At 50.2% G+C, this 16,310-nt stretch overlaps 2 protein-coding genes across 3 annotated transcripts in view; both read right to left on the reverse strand.

The window, feature by feature from the left end:
* FAM168A (family with sequence similarity 168 member A) lies at positions 1-10,398 on the reverse strand. The gene is made up of 5 exons (XM_010706304.3): positions 9,688-10,398; positions 5,538-5,680; positions 3,284-3,458; positions 2,211-2,341; positions 1-1,798 (listed from the first exon to the last, which is right to left on the reverse strand). Exons 1-4 carry the CDS (start codon positions 9,869-9,871, stop codon positions 2,229-2,231), a joined length of 615 nt encoding a protein of 204 aa, XP_010704606.1. The 5' UTR covers positions 9,872-10,398; the 3' UTR covers positions 1-1,798; positions 2,211-2,228.
* The window catches only part of FCHSD2 (FCH and double SH3 domains 2), a 569,931-nt gene that overhangs the window by 438,070 nt on the left and 115,551 nt on the right, over positions 1-16,310 (reverse strand). The window lies entirely within an intron of this gene.

The raw sequence follows: 16,310 nt of genomic DNA on the forward strand, positions 1-16,310 counted from the left end.
TGCCCATGTTTAATTGCAACATGTTACAGTGGACAATGTGGTTTCCCTACTTCCAAACGTCCCCCTTCCCTTTAAGTGCTGACCCTATAGGCAGGGAGGCTTTCCAAAGCTAAATGGGGGCAACACTGTGATTAATTACCTCTTTTTTTTTAACTTTTTTTTTTCTTTTTTTCTCCGTTTTATACAAAATGAAAGTGCAACACAATGAACTACGGTGGTGGAAACCCTCATGACCTCCTCCACCCACAGCGCTGATGTTCAGGCTTCACCGCTTTGTGTCCTTTCTGTCCTCTGACCGAGGGCAACTGGAGCTTGCCTGGGTTTCCATTAAGAGCAGAAGAAGCAACCAAGTGACCCCCACTGACCTGACAGCCAGCAGCCTCCAGTCCTTTGGGGTCCCTACAAAGGTTTCTCTCCTTATGGACTGATTCCCATCGAGAAGGATCCAATTCCTTGCAAGGCTCTGGATGGCTCCTTGGGACCACTTGCAAGGATGGATGGATGGAGCTACTTTGGCACGTGGAGGGAAAACCATCAAAAAGCAAAACGATGATTACATTTTTCTCTTAGAAAAAAAAAGAAGGAAAACTTTTGTTTCTATGCTGTGTTTGGGGGTAAGAATTGAAAAATAGCTCCAGCTGCCTGCAAGTGCTGTCCGTTTGACTGGGACACCCTGGAGGACCCAGGAACAGCCTCATGTTGCCTCCAGATGCAGGAGATTACTTTATTGCTATTGCTGCTCCTTACCCCCACTATCTCCCAGCCCAACCAGCTGTCTCCAGGACTTGGGCTCGGCTCAACCTTTGCTGACCCCAATCCAAAGAGCCCAAAGAATGGGAGCACCTCAACCTCCACGAAGGGCTCCTCTCCATCCAACCTCCTTTCCCAAATCCCCAGGCTCTGTAGAGCCTCTCCAGTCTGGAAATCTCTCTTCTCCCACCCACAGCATCCCTGCACACCTCTGCCTACTAGCAGTGGCCAGGAAAGAGCTGCCCATGCTGGGACACAGCCAGCACGGAGCATCTCACCTTCCCAAAGGCATCGCTGCCCCTCAATTCCCCTTGCACCAAATGCCTCTGCCCAGTTTTGAAAAGCAGACCCAATGGTGAACAGTCCTCCTACTTCCTAAAACAAGCGTGTTACGTCGCTAATTATATTCTTACTCCTACAAAAGAAGGGATGAGTTCAGCATTTCACTGCAGATAATGCATTATCATCTATCACGACAGCTATCTGGAAGACACCAATTTTCCTGTAATACGTTAAGGAAGATTAAATAATTTATATTACCCAACTAAAAATACCCAAACCAAATTGGAATAAGCCTGCCTACCAGCGCTGTGCTTTTCACATAGTACCCTGAACATCAACCACTCTTACTAGTCAAAGAAAACCTAGGCTCTTGTCAACAACAACAACAACGAAAATAATAATAATAAAAAAGGATGAGAAGAACCCAAACGAACAAGAAGTGGGGATCTTTGCACCACTCGACTGGGCAATGCTGAAAAGTGAATATTCTGAGCTGTAAAACGATAGGACCGAAGAGAGAACTTTACTATTGCTCAGTGTCAGTATGTGTTACACGACTGATGTGGGTAGGGGAGAGGGAGGAGGGAAGGAAAATAAAGAGGCAGAAGATTAGAAAAAGCAGCTTTTACAAAAACCACTAAAGAATGCATAAAGTGACCCTTGCACTTTTTTCTTTTGTTCTTGCAAACAGACGAGGTGCTGCAGTCCAGTGGCTGCAGCCCCGATGTAAGACTTGTGTAGTTGCATACAATGTTTGACTTCAGATCTGGAAGAGAGCAGACACATTGCAGAGGGGTTAGGAGCACGGGTAGGGATGTTCTCCTTGTCCTGTGCACTCAGTGTGCATGAAACGCAACATTTGCTCCCAGGTAACGCCTGGCAGTGGGCAGCAGGATCTCTGCGACCACCAAGCTCAACCCCACCATGCCCAACGACCGTGTCCCCAAGTGCCACATCCCCACGGTTCCGAGGATGGGCACCCCACCACTCTGTGGGCAGCCCGTGCCAGTGCTTGACTGCTCTTTGGAGAAGAAATTCTTCCCAATGTACAACCTAACATCCACTTAGAGCATCCCCTGGGCAAGCAGCCTGCAGGAGGGGCCGGTCTGGCTGCTTGCCCATGGTTCTGTCCCCGTGTCCCAGGGGCAGAAGGAGGGGAGTTCTCCTGCAGCACTTACATGACTTGGCCAGTGGGTTTACCAGTGCGGCGGTACGTAGCTGTAGGTGGGGGTTCCTTGAGCCCGGTACGTTGGCACAGAAACTGGATGTGCTCCGATGGCAGTGTGTTGTGGGGTGGTCAACAAGGTTCCTGCAGTGACAGCGAGGAGAAAGGCTTGGCGTGAAGGTATCAAGGCACGGGGGAGGTGAGAAGGGATCGCTCACTCAACGCCACCTCCAAGAGGCTTTGGAGAGCCCCAAGAGAGCCCAGGGGCACACCAGGAGCATCCCCTCCTCTTGAGCCATGATACACTGGGGATTCCAAGTGAGAACGTGTGCCTTCAGCAGACACAAGAACGGAGAATATGGTCTCCAATGTCTCTGCTCTAAGAGTAATGGGGTGCTCGAAACTTTAGGGCATCCTACATGCATTAATCAGATCTGCCCACTTCTCAGTGCAAGCAACAGTAGTAAATATCTCCGAGTGGTTTTTGTGAGGCACAGGCTGCAATCCCTCCGTGTAACAGGGAGTCAACAGAGCCCTGTTTCTCTGCTAATGCAGATGCAAATGTGTGAACAATGCCTTTCAATTCAGTGCACAATGCTATGAATTGTTTTGCGAAGAACTGCTGAGGAAAGAAACACAAGGTTTGGAAAAAAATAAAATGGCCCATAGGCTTGCTCAGTGCCTTAATGTGTCATCAGTTAATCATGTTTTACCAGGGCTGAAATAACCCCGTGCATACAACACACAGGATTTGAGAGTGATATGTAAACCAAGGTTAATGCTTGTTTCATTAATTGTGTGCAGCAGGAGCAGAAGTGTCTTAACAAAGAGCTCGAGGGTAGAAATGCAACTGTGGGTGGAGAAGGGCAAGCTTGGCTGTTGCTTTATTTGTGGAACAGAGTGCAAAAACGTGTCCCTTTAGGGCACAACAAATGGAAGAGCTCCTCTGCGACCTCACAGCCACGAGGGATATCAGCACAAGGTGCAAATTAATTGATTTCTGCCTGCGTGGATTGCTTGGGTTCGTCCCATCCAAGAAATGAACCCACTGCTCTGGCTCTGTGGGGCCACAGGGAAGTTTCTTACCTGCTGACATGGCCATGGTAGTGCCAGCGACCATCCCCATGGCCACGCCGTTGGTCCGGGGCGCAGCGACGGGGGCCGGGTAGATGGCCGACGGGATGCTGTTGGGCTGAACCACAGTGGTGTGATGGATAACGTGAGGCTGTGCCGCGTACACTGGCTGGGTATAATAAGCTCCCTGTTTGAGAAAGGAAAAACACCACCGGCTCTATCATCCCACAGAAAGCCCACGTCCTGTGCATGTACTGGCACGGCTGGTCTCAATGGATGGGACACCCACAGCTCGAGCACGGCATAAGACATGGAGAGAGAAACCCCCAATCCACATTTTTTCCCATTCTCTAGAAGTTCTTCCAGCCTCCACCCCTTTCCCCAGGACAATTTCAAACAGACGGATTTATTTATTCCTCCAACGGGAATGGGGTTGGCATCATAAGCCAACCCCAGTGCCATAAGCAGGGAGGTGGTTGAGTCACCATCCCTGAATGTGTTTAAAAACCATTTGGATGTGGTGATCAGGGACGTGATTTAGAGGAGGGTAGTTAGGGTAGGATGGCTGTGATGCAGTTGGACTTGATGATCTTTAATGTCTTTTCCAACCTGAGCAATCTCATGATTCTATGATCATGGGTACGGGGCATGGCTGCAATGGCTCAACTGGGTTGGACTCGATGGAATAAGCAGTCTTTCCCAACCTTAATTATCCCACGCTTCCAAGAAGCATGCTGCATGGTTTGATGGGATGAAATGGGGCTGGGTCCAAAATATGTTAGCTGCTGGCATGCAAAATGAGCAAGAGATGGAAGGAAAGGAGGAACTGTGGCCCCATCTGATCCCAAAGGTCCTGCCTCGGCACGGGAAGCGGGCAGACAAAAGGGAGCACCATATCCTGGGGTTTCCAAAGGGAGACAGAGGGGCTCTGAAACCCGGGCTGCTGAGACCCGAGGGAGTTGGAAACAAGGGGGAGAAAATGGGTGGAAGGAAAAAAAAGGAGCCAGGAGAGAAAGCCCCACATCCCATGTAATGGCGATCCCGAAACGTGAGCAGCGCAGTGCTGCGAGAATAGGGAAGGTCAGAAGGATCAGAGGGCTGAGAACAATGAGAGGAGATCTTACTGCAGTTTGGGACAGGCGTGGGAGAAGCCCTACAGGTATGGATGAAGGGGTGAAAGGAGAAACGGATGAACTATCAGATTACTTCTTCCTTTCAGGCTGATAGGGCAGACTGCAGGCACACTGCATTACACTGGGGAAGGGAAGAACTTACCAAGAGAGATGAGGAAGGGGACAAAATCAGCCAGAAACGTTTCTGGTAGAGCAGAGCATGGAGCAGCTGACACCCTTCCTGGGATGCAGCTGCATGTCCAGCTCAGGATCAGGACAGGACACAATTTTCCATGGGCAAATACTGGTGGTGGGTGGATGGTTGGGCTGGGAGATCTTGGAGGCATTTTCCAACCTTGGTGACTCTATGATCCTATGATACAGCCTTCCCCTGCCTGTGCTCATCTCAGCAGCCAGCATCTTCCTTGCAAAGTGCCTGTGCTCAACACCAGGCTCCATTCGTTCCAGCACAGCAGGGGTCAGCCCATAGGGTTAAGTCCCAGTGGTGGCAAAGAGCAGCCTGGGCCTGGTGACAAAACTGCTGCCAGCTTTGATGCCAGGTGATGGGGAGCATGTCAGGAACCAGCAGAGAGCACCTGAGCACACGTCCGACCCCAACAGCTTCCCCTGTGCTCAGCTAATGGAAAGTAAGCGGACAAAATGGAGCGGAGGAGATGCTTTGGACTCAGCCTGGCATGGAGAAACCAGGTCACGGCTGCAGGAGAAGTCCGATTTGCCATTTAAGTGGAAGGAAAAAAGCCAGGAAAGCTGCAGGGCCAGAGTGCTGCAAGGAGCTCATTATCTCCTGCAGGAAGGGGCAGCAAGGAGATTTTTGGAGGACAGCTGTCCAACACGGGGTCTTGGCTGTGGCGCATGGCTGGAGGCAGTGGCAATGCTGGAAGAGGGAAGATGGCACTGGGAGCCCAGCCAGGTGCTCAGGAACACAAATCTGGGCCATGCTGGTGAAGGTGACACAGGGGGCTGTGCCATGGGAAACAGAAGGGCAAGGCATGGAGATGCCACTGGAATGGGAACCCCGAGCTCATGTATGACATTGACGGCTGAGCCCCAACATCCAGGTGTGGGATTTTGGGAGGAAAGGACTCCAGGGAAGACATCAGGTGGCGGTGGGAGATGCAGAGTGAAGCACGTACCTGGGTGTACAGGTTCTGCTGTGGGTAGGCACTTCTGATGGGGTACATAGCAGTTTGGTACGGATTCGGAGACGGAGAGTAGGGAGGAGGCGCGTTGTTACTCTGGGTCGGTGGGACCTTGTAGGGAGTCCCCGCAGTGTACCCTGGCAAAGAAAGACCAAAGCAAAGGGGGTGAGGGGGAGGTTTACTGCTGGTGAGACAGCCACAGGGCTTACAACTTCGGCCCCAGGTCCTGCTGCCCCCTGGGGCTTGGCTGGGAAAGATGCTGTTGGTAGGAGGGATGCAGCTGCAGCATCACTTAGAGCGAAGGGGATGGACTATGGGGCAACAGGGAGCCTTATTAGGGGGGAAAACAGCCTCACAGCTGAGAGAAGCTGCCAAGGGCAGCACCAGCATCACAAACATCCCATCCCCATGCTCACAAACCACTGCAACCACTGCCACCCAGTGCAGGACCCTTCCTCTGGCTCTTCCCTCTGCAAAATAGGGCATCCAGCCCCAAATCCACTGCCTGGAGGTGTTCAGCTGTCAGCAGCATTCCGAGGGCTGGATACGGCTGTTCTTGCCTGGAAAGGGCTGCAATCTGTCCTCCAAATTGCTGCCTACATGTGGTCGATGAGCACCCAACGTCTCTGCATAAAAAAGGCAATGCATGACCCCACAGGACTCCATGCAGCCTGAGGCTGCAGAATCAGACCCACCTGCATGTCTCAATAGCTCTAGTTCCTGAAATTAAGTTTCTTCCCTTCTCTCCTCCCCATGTTTTTGTCCTCTCACCTTTCCTGCTAGGGGTGCAGAGAATAAAAGAACTTCACTGCTGTGGGATCTCGCTTCACAGGGCAGCACTGCTGTCACATCCCCCCAAAAATCAGCAAGAGGAGGGGAAAGGTTCTCCTTCCATTCAGCTGTGGGGCTGTGCCACCCAGTTTCTCTCCAGATATGTTAGCAGAGAGCAAGCTTTGTAGCTGCATGGCATTGTCAGTGTTTAAGCAACCAGAAAGCAAATACCCAAACCCACAAACCCACTATGTTAGTCCCTTCATGTCCCTAAGAACCTACTGGGGATGTGAGGCTTGTTTATCACCACCAAAAGAGTTCCTGTGCCTCCAAAGGTCCCCTTGTGACAACAGCTGCTCCTCCAATACCTCTGTATCTGCAGGCTCTGTGCATTGGTGACGAGAGCAGCAAGTCTGCTCCGTGGCCATCAGGAAAAACCATTAGCTCTGTAGTGAGTGCACGTTGCTGAGCTCTAAGGAAAGCATTTGATATGTGCTGAGCTAATGAATTAAAGTAAACGATCCGTTCCAAAATGAGGAAATCCATCCCAAGCAACATGGGGAAATCCATCCCAAACAAAGGACACCGTGATCATATCAGCTGAGCTGGCACCTGCTGACCATGGTGGAGCAAGGAGATGCTGGAGGATTGATTCTCTATTTTTTGTGTTTCCATTCCAGGTGAGAGTTCTCTCCGAGGCTCCAACGCCTCAATGGTTATTTTGGAGGAAGATCCCATGATTCCTATGTGCACATCTGTGCTGAAGAAAAGGGCAGATGTGGCACTTGGGGACACAGTTGGTGGGGATGGGTTGGGGTTGGGTTGGGGGTAGTGGGTTGGGTTGGGTTGGGGTTGGGTTGGAGTTGGACTTGGGGTTCTTGGAGGTTTTTCCAACCTCAGTGACTCTGATTCTATGATTCTACTTCTGAAGTCTCAGTGGCTTTGAGGCCACTCTTGCAGTGGAGGACAAGAAGGAACTCAGTCTGTTGATGCCATATAAGGAACAGATCCCACTGGTGGGACAACACTGAATAACATGGTTTAGTGTGAAATACTGGTGGTAGGTGGATGGATGGACTGGATGATCTTGGAGGTCTTTTCCAACCTTGGTGATTCTATGATTCTATGATTCTCCAGGGCTAAATTGGGGGAAAATCCTCAAGAATTCTTAAAGCTGTGCTTTAAGTCATCTTTGAGGGCAGACGGAGCCCATGGGACCCAAACATTGAGTAGGATGGGGAGGAGAAGTTCAAGGCTCAGCAGAGTGGTAACACACCCCAACACTCAGACATAATGAACCCATTAGCACTCAACACAGCAATTAATGAAGGACAAGATTTCAAGTTTGCTAATACTCAGTGTGAAGATAGCAAGGAGTTTTCCAGGGACTGCGAACAGCATCTTGCGGCCTTCCGACTGCTGCAGATTTGGAATAGAAGTGGTAATTAAACAGAAAGGGTCTGATTCCCTTCCTGAGACTCATAGCAGAGTGCAGAACGGAATGGAATAGAGAGGGGGAACCCTGTGCTGGAGCTTCCATGTGCTGGAGGGTCCATGGGGAGAACTCCATCCTGTTGTAGGACCATCATGAGGAGCTGTAGGGCAGCAAGGAGCTGTACGGTGATGAGGAGCTGTAGGGCCACCATGAGGAGGTACAGGGCCATGAGGAGCTCTAGAGCCATGAGGGACTTTAGGGACACCATGAGGAGTTGTAGGGCCATGAGGAGCTGTAAGGCCACCACAAGTAGCTGTAGAGTCACCATGAGGAGATGTGGGGCCAGGAGGAATTGTAGGACCATGAGGATTTGTAGGGCCATAAGGAGCTGTAGGGCCATCACGAGGAGCTGTAAGGCCACCACAAGGAGCTGTAGGACCATGAGGAGTTGTAGGGTCATGAAGAGCCTTAGGACCACGAGGAGCTGTAGGGCCACAAGGCCAACCCTCAGCCCACTCCGAATGCAGACACTGGAGCTTGCTGCAGTTTCCCCACTGCTGAATCACAATTTAACTGCTATATTAAAAAAGGTGTTAAACAGAACATCCTATGCAGATGCAACCTTCCTCGCTTATAAATCAAGGGGGGAAAAAAGCAAGCAATCCACACTGGTTTGCAGGTAAAAGCAGCTCATAGCCAAGTTTTAATGTCACATAATGATTTGTGCTCCTCTCAGAAACGCATGTCTGACAGCTAATTTTAAAGCCTAATTATGACAACCTATCACCTTAGGAGGATTAGGAGTTCACCCAGCCTGTGCTGTGGTTCCACAGAGGGCTGGGATTTTAATAAAAAGCAATAGCAAGCGTAGGAGCTCCAGCTCCTATTAAAATTGCTGATTAAATCCCTCACACCACCCCAGAAATCTCAACCCCATGGATCCCACAGTGCAGAATCGCACTGAATTGCACAGATTTTTATCCTAAGGGTGATGGGGAATGAGGGGAGATGAGGATGAAAGCTCCGTGCTGAGTTCTGCACCATTCACCCCAGGAACACGACTGCAGAATGTGATGCTTTCCTGATGATGCCCATGGGAAGCTCTTAAGGTCTGGAGTACAGCACTGTGGGGGTGGCTGAGAGGACTGGGATGGGTCAGTGTGGAGGACAGGAGCTCAGGGGAGACCTTATGGCCCTACAACTCCTGAAAGGAGGTTGTGGTGGGGGGAGGGATCAGCTCCCAGGTAACAGAAACAGAGCTGGAAGGCCATGAAGGGCTGTAGGGTCATGAGGGGCTGTAGGGCCACAAGGGGCTGTAGGGCCATGAGGGGCTGTAGGGCCAGGAGGGCTGTAGGGCCAAGAGGGGCTGTAGGACCCCATTTCCCATTTCCCCATTCCTGTCCTCACCCCTTTGCTCACCCAACCCCATTGCTTCCATCACTGCCACCAAGGCTCCTCACCACCTCCTTCATCCCACACTTTTCCCCCAAATCCTTTCCTACTTCAGTACTTCAGCTCTTGTTCCCCTTGATTTTAAGGGAGGAATCTCAACCGCAGCAGCACAATAGGGAGGAAAATCACATCCAGCCATGTGCTGAACTGCAAGGGAAAACTGCTGAGTGATACCTCAGCTTCTACCAGTTACACTCTGAGATTTAAAAAAAACTCACCATTTGGGCCACTGAAATTAGGATGCAGAGCCCACATCCCATGATGGGGTTACAGTCCCTGCTACACAGAATGACAGGGACACCCCTTTTCCAAAAGAAAGACTTCCCAACACCCAAATCTCCTATAGGTATGACAGCAGACACCCTGTGATGGGTATTTCACCCACATGAGATGCTCTGCAGCCTTGCAGAGGGTCACTGAACATCAGAACTAAACCCTCCAGCACAAAACAACTGAGAAAAACCCCAGAAGAAAAGGTTTATTTACTGAATGCTGCAGAAGAAGCCTGGTAGGTTCTGTTCTCGGTCCCAGTGTCCACTGGGAGGTGGAAGGTGCCCTCTGTGGCACAGGAGGAGGAGGTCTGTGGCCAGGCTTGCTTCATCAGAAGTGTAGCTTGAGTGAGAAAGAAGAGAAACATTAGAGCAAGGAAGACATGGCCATCCCCATTCATGGCCCACTGGAACCGCTCTGCTGCCCTCCTCCTTTATTTCCCTCTTTTAGGACAAATACATGTAGGAATTTCATAGTGGGGTATCCCATGGTGGGATGGTTTGTGCAGCGTGTCGTAGTGAACTCATCACCTCCTCCATATAGCCCAACACCTCTTCCACAAAACCCATCACCTCCTCCATAAAACCCAACTCCTCTTCCACAAAATCCATCACCTCCTCCATAAAACCCAACACCTCTTCCACAAAACCCATCACCTCCTCCATAAAACCCAACACCTCTTCCACAAAACCCATCACCTTTTCCACAAAACCCAACACCTCTTCCACAAAACCCATCACCTCCCCACTAAACTCCACAGAAGTGACTACTCTCCTGAGCCAAGAGACCAGTCTGAAGACCTACACAGGGGACACAGCCAACACAGGTGGCTTTGAGGACATCCCTGTGGACATCTTTGGGGACTTATGGCTTTTCAGAGCAGCAGCTTAGTGCTTTGATGCAATAAACACATACTGAATCATGACTTCTATCCAAAAGATATGTGATAGTGTCTATGTGCATAAGAAGCATTGAAACAAGGCAACACAAGATGCAGCACAAGGCAGGACTGGATGGATCCCAATCAGCTGTCCCTCATGTTTCTCAGCTGGAAACCCCAGTGAGGGGGGTACAAGGCATTTTATTTGCATTCTAGTCCCATGTGGTGGGTACTGCTGCTATGAGCATCCCATCCCATCAATGGGTCTTTGGAAACTCTGGAAGGAGGGCTGGTAAAGCATGGGTTGGGGTAGCTTTCTCTGCATTCTTAGGATATTTTACCACGCTACGATGCAAGGGCTGCCATTACACTTAAGTTGAAAGCACATCTATGGAGAATGCAGATCCCTAACAGAGCCACTGCCTCCAGGAAAGGCTTAATGGGTATTTTCCTGTCCATTTTTCTTCTGAAGCTATGGAGCCATCCTAATTTTTATTGCAAGCTCAGCAGCCAGGCTCTCTGCACTGAGCTAGTCAGCTCCCTGTGACCTCCAGAGCCACAGCACTACGCCAGCTCTGCCCCGCTGTGTGCACACAGAAGAGGGGATGAAACCCGAGGGAATGACCCTGCTTGGTCTTACAGACTGCCGTGGGCACGGTGTGGTGGGTCCACGATTGGACTCGATGCCCTTAGTGGTCTCACCCAACCTCAATGATTCCATGATCAACAGTTCTTAACATTCAAAATCAGATTCACTTTCACCACCCGACCGCACATCCAAGGCTGATGAGACCGTTCATTCAGATGGTCAACAGACCCTTCCTCAGTCATATCCTCTCTCCATGCTGGATCCACCAAACAGTCATGGCAACCTGGGGCTGAGCCGGCCAGGAACTTGCAGCTTGATGTCCCTCACGCTGAATCACCAATCCACGGAGAGTCCATCACTTAAAACTGCACAAAAGGTGAACTGGAGAGGCATCCAGGAACAGCGATATTTCCTGTGCACGAAGCTGTCACCCACAGAGGTTTCAATCCAGCCATGACTATCTAACATCTCTGCAAGTCTATCTCCTCCCAGCATCTTCTGGATTTGTTTTAGTCTCTTGCCAACAACTGCAGGGAAAGGACCAAGCAGGTGATACAGTGCATGCCTACGCACTGCAGAGCAATGCCTCCTGCAGGGAGGATGCAGCAGCACAGAGGGCTCACAGCCCCCATCCTATGCCACAGCACAACCCTACTGACCCCCACTTCGAGGGCTGCTGCTAGAAACATCCATTCTGCTCAGTGCAGGCACTGCAGCAATGGACACGGAGCAATATTCTCTGCTGCATTATTAATGGGCACAGCGAAAGAGAAGAGTGCATGCCCTACTTTCAGCAAAATGAAAAGCAGGCACTGATGAGGAGAGCTGAAACAAGACGAGCAAGTTGGGAAGGCAGACTGCCTTGGAAGGAACCAGCTTAATGAAGACATACATTATTGTTTTTTTCTTTAAAACTGGCGTGCCTCGTGTCTCCACAGCACACCATGATTTTAAGTGCTCAGTTTGACAAGCTTGAAAGGAATTATTTCGGTATTGTCCCCCCATCTACCCAGCCACAGAAGGCACCAGGTTGGTTGAGGATGATTTCCCCCTGCTGAATCCACGCTGACTACTCCTGATAACCTTCTTCTCCTCCAGTTCCTTAGAGATGGCACTCAGAACAAGCTGTTCCATTCCCTCCCCAGGGATGCAGGTGAGCCTGGCTGCCTGCAGTTGCCCAGATCCTTATTGCCCTTTTTGAAGACTAGTATAATGTTGTCTATCCTCCAGCCTTCAGGCACCTCTCCTGTTCTCCATAACCTCTCAAAGGTGACAGAGGGTTAGGGTGCCAACTCAGCACATATGGGACCCATGGATTTGGGTGCATCATGTTTCCTTAGACAACCTCTGACCAGATGTACCTTGACCAAAGGGAAGTCTCCCTCTCCCCTAACTCTCTCTCTTACCTCTAGGGCTGGGATTCTCGAGGGGCAGTCTCATCACTAAAGACTGAAGCAAAGAAGGCGTTCAGAAAGCCCACCTTCAAGTGTCCTGTTAGCAGGGCACTCACCTCATTCAGCAGCAGACCCACATTTCCCCCAGTCCTCCTTTAAGACACACCTAAAGAAGTCTTTCTTGTTGTCCTTGACTTCCCTCAACAGATTTAATTCCAGGTGGGCTCCAGCTTTTCTTGCAGCATCCCTACAGGCCCTGACAGCATTCTGATATTCCTCCCAAGTGGCCAGATCCCTTCTTCACATTCCATAGGCTTTCTTCTTCCTTTTGAATTTTCCCATGAGCTCCTTGTTCATCCATGCAGACCTTCTGCCACCTTTGCCTGATTTCATCCTCTTACAGATGTACTCATCTTGACCTCGGAGGAAGTGATCCTTGAGCAATCAAGACTGGTTCCAGTCATTTCCAATTCTGTCCCTGCTGCTGTTGGATCTGGAGGCACTGTGGGACTTCCCAAAGCCCTCTCCAGGTCTCCACGTGGGGCACTCAGAAGTCTAGAGTGCTAAATCCTTTAATTTTCCACACGGATCCCAATGTTGTTTTCATGGGAACCATGAGGTCAACAAGAGGCAACGAGCACCGCCAGCATCCAGCTTGGTGTTGGTGACTGTCACGGGGGCACATGGGGGACAAAGATGGCTAAAGCAGATGGCACTTGAGGAGCATTTGAAAAGCATCCTTTGAAAATTACCACCACCAAATGGGCTTCATTTGGGGTGGGCAGGAGCAGAGGGCACTCCCCACCTTCCTGTGGCACTGAGTCTATGACTTCACATGGAAGGCAAACAAAACTCATAGGGTTTGGGCCACCTATCCAGAGAAAGCTCATCCCAGGGACATCTCTAGAAGGACCTGAGAAGAGGACTGCTGTGCTTGCACGGAACAGTTTTCTTCATGACTAATGCTCTTCCAGCAGTAACCTTGCAAGCTCATAAGCCACGAACAGAGGATGCTCTCTCACCCCTCAAAATCTCTCTACTAAACAGTGTCAAGGGGCACATTTGCATGATTAACCTACAGAGAGAGTTTCAGATATCCGAGTAGATTAAATTTGGGTTTGTGATGGCTGTTTTACATGTTCCTAAAGGATGTTGGCCAACTCATACGTCCACCACCCAGGTCTGAATGGAAGCACCTTGCTGGCCAAGGGGATGGACTCAGGAGCAGCAGTTCTGCTGGAAGCATCTCTGCAGAGGGCCTACAAAGGGCTTGACATCCCAAATTGCTCGAAAATTCATTGCCAACGAGTTGGATGCTTTCAGAATGGCAGATGTTAAAAGGAAAGCTGATCCCCTCTGATCCCAAAGTGGCTGATGGGCGGCGTGAACCCCAACGACACGTTCATTTCTGTGGCTGGGTTATTTCCAGCCTCCTGGATGACAGCAGCTGATTCAATTTGAGCAAATGCTCTTTGTACTGACACAGACGACCGGTTTTGACTCAGCCACTGCAGCGCAGCGTCTCCTGAACTCCACTCCATTTAGCACAGCTGAGAACGCAGCCCACTCCACAATGCGCACACTGATGGAACGTTTTTCAGAGCTGATTTTGCATCAGTTATCTCTGAAATATTCTTAATTTTCTCTTTTAGGTCATTTTTCCATCTGTGAGTGACACAGGGATGGATACTGGAAGGTGCTGAGCCTGCGCCTGTCTTCCAAAGTTGTGTACGCAGTGTTTTCAGGCTTCTACATTTCAGAAAGGTCCAAACCAGGACTGCAGCCTTCTCTATGAGAGATAAGGTTGGGAGATATGGTCTTTGTGGGGCTGGAAGCAGCACTTGTGCTCTGAGCAACCCTTGCCCCATGCTGCTGATCCATGCACAGCAGAGCCTGTGACAGCATCCATCATCCCTATGGGACTAACCTCAAAACGTGGTGAAATCTCTTCAATGGGGAATGGGCTGCCCAGGGAGGTGGTGGGGTCACCACCTCTGGAGGGGATCCAGAACTGTGAATGGGTGGCACCGAGGGACACGATCAGTGGGCATGGTGGGATAGAATCATGGAATCGTAGAATTGTTGGGGTCGGAAGGGACTTTGAAGATCACCCAGACCCAATACCCTGCTGTAGGAAAGGACACCTCTAGGCCAGTTGCTCACAGCCCCAGCCAGCCTGGCCAGTCTTTCATCCACCACCACCCCTAAATCCTTCTCCTCAGGGCTGATCTCAAGTCATTCTCCGCCCAACCTGTATCTGTACTTGGGATGGGTTGGGGACCTTGGAGGTCTTTTCCAGCCTGAATGAATCACCCTGTGGTTCTGTGATGCTAAATTGTACTGATCTCAAGGTTGTTTATGTGGAGGACAGACATCCTGTCTGGAGGAGTGCTGGTTCCAACCTTCGCCATTTCCTAGCTGATGCAATGCTTGGCCGTGCTGTGTTCACGCATCGTTAGGCGCTGGAAGATTTTTGTTCTTCTTGGAAAATGGCCTGACAGCTTTCGGGGCTTCGGGATCTTTCTACTCTCAAAACTATTAGAAGTATTTTTAAGGATGATAAACAGAGAAATGGAATTTATACGCCGAGAAAGCCGCCAATGCTCTCCTGATCGAGCATTGAGCCATGTAACAAAAAGATCCTGCAAAGGGTGACAAAAATGAGCGGAGGGTTTTCAGAGAAAGAAAGTCTGCAGAGATTAGGAGTGCTCTTCAGATCGGAGAGAGGGGAGGGGGACAAAAGGCTGAGTGGCACAAAGGAGACTGACCGGGGCTTTCGCTTCCTCTTTCACATCATGCAAATCTAAGGCAACAGACAATTATTTGCACTGCTTAAAAATAAAATAAATCAGTAACCCAAGCCTTAATTAATCCGCAGAACTGCCTGCTGCAGAGGATTGTGGCCACAAAATACAGCCAGAATCAAAGCAAGGGGGAGGCTAAGTGTCTTTAATGAAAGAGAGAACACCCACAGCCCGGGCTGCCAGCACAAAGGTAGGAGAAATCAAAGTCTCCGTGGTTTTGTCCTTATGAAAGCACAGACTAACAAGGTTTGGGGCAGCTTATTCCACATCGAACAATGGCGAGGGAACTTCTGAAGGCTGATTCCAATTTCGGGGAGGAGAGCACCGCTCTGGCAGCAGGGGATGCTCAGTTCTCCCCACTTTCCTCCTGGCCCCGCTGAGCCCACTGTCACCATCCCATTCCCAAATACTGATGACTTGGAGAACCTTCAGCACAACTCTCTCCTCCTGGGTGTCCTGGGGGATATGATGGTCTCCAGCACAATTCCTTGTTGCCCCGTTTTTCCTCCATCCAATTTGTCACAGATACTTCTGTATTATTTTTGTTGTGGGTGCAATCAGCTCATTTGCTAAGGAGAAGGAAGTTTATCCTTCAGCCCACCCCAGGACTTTACCAAAACACTATTTCATATTGGGTAGGTCTCATTTCTCAGCCTATTCCTGCTATTTAGCAATAACCTATGCTGAAAAAGCAATCCCACAAAGCATCATCTTTCATGTCTTCTGTGAAGGCATCTTTACTGAATCAGAGCTATTTGAGAGTGCTCCTATACATCACTTTGGGTTCCTGTTTCTCCTGAGCACAAAGGACAGGCAGGATCCATCCGAAGCTCTCCCCATAGGACACACACCCCAGCAGTCTGTTCCCAGAGACAGATGGGACAAATGCCCAAATGCTTCTCTTCATCCCCAGTGACTACTGGGGCCTGGTTCATAGAATCACAGAATGATTTGAGTTGGAAAGGGCCCCCTGGTCCCACTCCCTGCAATGAACAGGGACATCCATAGCTCCATCAGGTGCTTGGAGAAGAGGAGAGGAGAGGAGAGGAGAGGAGAGGAGAGGAGAGGAGAGGAGAGGAGAGGAGAGGAGAGGAGAGGAGAGGAGAGGAGAGGAGAGGAGAGGAGAGGAGAGGAGAGGAGAGGAGAGAGAGAGAGAGAGAGAGAGAGAGAGA

Source organism: Meleagris gallopavo, chromosome 1, assembly GCF_000146605.3.
Source record: "Meleagris gallopavo isolate NT-WF06-2002-E0010 breed Aviagen turkey brand Nicholas breeding stock chromosome 1, Turkey_5.1, whole genome shotgun sequence".
NCBI lineage: Eukaryota > Metazoa > Chordata > Aves > Galliformes > Phasianidae > Meleagris > Meleagris gallopavo.